The 1,882-nt window shown below is 50.3% G+C and overlaps 1 protein-coding gene across 1 annotated transcript; it reads left to right on the top strand.

The window, feature by feature from the left end:
• The first annotated feature begins 906 nt into the window (after positions 1-906).
• LOC111999288 (uncharacterized) lies at positions 907-1,590 on the top strand. Its single transcript, XM_024031419.2, has one exon. The coding sequence runs from the start codon at positions 907-909 to the stop codon at positions 1,588-1,590; it is 684 nt and encodes a 227-aa protein (XP_023887187.2).
• Positions 1,591-1,882: the final 292 nt, after the last annotated feature.

Genomic DNA, 1,882 nt, shown 5'->3' on the forward strand with positions numbered 1-1,882 from the left:
TAGCGGAGGCAGAGGAAAAGAGGTGGTTTAGGCAGTGGGAAAGAGAAAAGTGATCTCATTGAGTCTCTGTGCTAAGAACGACCTAGAGTAGGAAACTCAAGCCCATCATACAAATAAGTTATGAGCCCAAGTGAGCCCCAGCCCAGTGGTCTCGTTTACGCCACGCACAATTGGTGCCGTCTGTGGGAATCTCCTACAACGTCGTAGTTCTACTGAGGCTCAATCCTGGGGAGGTAGATGTCTGGGAGACGCTTTGGGAGTGATACTGAAAGTGGTTCAGTGAGATTTTCTTGGGGATCCTCATGGCGAGAAAGAAGGCAAAAGAGATGTGAAGACAGGGACCGCGAACGAGAGGAGCAGTCTGGCCTCGGGGAGGGGTCGTACCAGACGCAGCATACGACTTCGAATACCTCGAGGCAAAGGTAATTTAATGAAAGGGACGAAGAACTTGAACAATTGTGTAGACTGGTGAGAGACCTAGAGTTAGAGGTAGAGAACAAGCATCATAGAAGGGACAGGGACAACTGAGAAAGAAGATCCAATACCAAGGAAGATCGTCATCGGATGGGGTCTAATCAATCTAGGTCCTACAACCGCCGAGAACGCTCCCATTCCCGGGAATCTTGTCGGCGAAGGGAATGGCCTCATTCCAGGGAATCTTGCCAACACTGAGACCGTTCGCGATAGAGGGAGTACATAGACCAAGGTTCGAATTCCCCAAAAGAGCAATGGCCCCATAATGCGGCCATGGATGCGATGAGCTGCGCGCTATGTAAAGCTGCTCAATCCTTATTCTCGACTGACATCGAGAGTGCCCCCATGCCGGACAGATTCACGCGCCCTCCATTCAACTCCTACGACAGGAAAACAGACCCGGTGGAGCACGTCTGTCACTATATCTAGATGATGTCTCTACATTACCACAACGACGCACTGATGTGCAAGGTTTTTCCTTCAAGCCTTGGCCCCACCACTTTGAGATGGTTTAATGGACTACGGAAAGGCTTGATCCATAATTTTGCCGAGTTGATACAAGAGTTCGGGATCTGGTTTGTAACTTGCAGCCGGGTGCCGCAACCGATAGATGCATTGCTATCCATAAAGATGAGGGTAGGGGAGACCCTCTGTAGTTATGCTAGCCGGTACTGGGAGCTTTACAATGAAATCGGTGGAGGGAACGAGAAGATTGCCACGAGCACTTTTAGGATGGGATTGCTCGAGGATTTCGAGCTGAGGGAGTCACTGACTAAAAAGCCTTCCGAGGATATGAGGCAGCTAATGAGGCGCCTTGCAGAATATAAACGGCTGGAAGACGACCGGCTGCAAAGCAAAGGCAAAGCGCCGATGACAAATCGTCCTCGGCAGGGTGGTTTTCAACTGAGGATCAAGGGAGACCTGAGGATCCAAGAGCCAGAAGCACCGACGGGGAAGGTAAATGTGACGTTTAAGGAGCCAGTGCACAGGATTGTAGACAAGATTAAGCACGAGCCATACTTCAAATGGCCAAACAGGATGGGTGGTGATCCCTCTAGGAGGAATCAGAACTTGTACTGCACTTACTACAAAGATAAAGGACATACTACTGAATAGTGCCGAGTGTTGAGAGATCATCTCGGACAGTTGGCCAAGGCTGAGTACTTGAAGGAATTTGTGGTGGACTCAAGGGACTGAGGAACAGGGCAGGGTGCTGTGCAGAGAGGCAACCCCCTCCCACCCCCACTCAAGATAATTGAAGTCATCCACGCTCCCTCGAGAAGCCTCGCCCCGGCAGGGAAAAAGAGGTATTAAATGTGGTCCCAGTGGAGGGTAGCTCAGGCGCACAACCGACAGGGAAAAAGATGAAACTTACCCACAAACCCATTACTTTCGGTGATAATGATTT

This window comes from Quercus suber, unplaced genomic scaffold, assembly GCF_002906115.3.
Source record: "Quercus suber isolate HL8 unplaced genomic scaffold, Cork oak 2.0 scaffold_39, whole genome shotgun sequence".
Lineage (NCBI taxonomy): Eukaryota > Viridiplantae > Streptophyta > Magnoliopsida > Fagales > Fagaceae > Quercus > Quercus suber.

Excerpts from the sequence above, each read along its gene's own strand:
- LOC111999288 (XM_024031419.2), top strand. The coding sequence starts at position 907 with ATGTCTCTACATTACCACAACGACGCACTGATGTGCAAGGTTTTTCCT.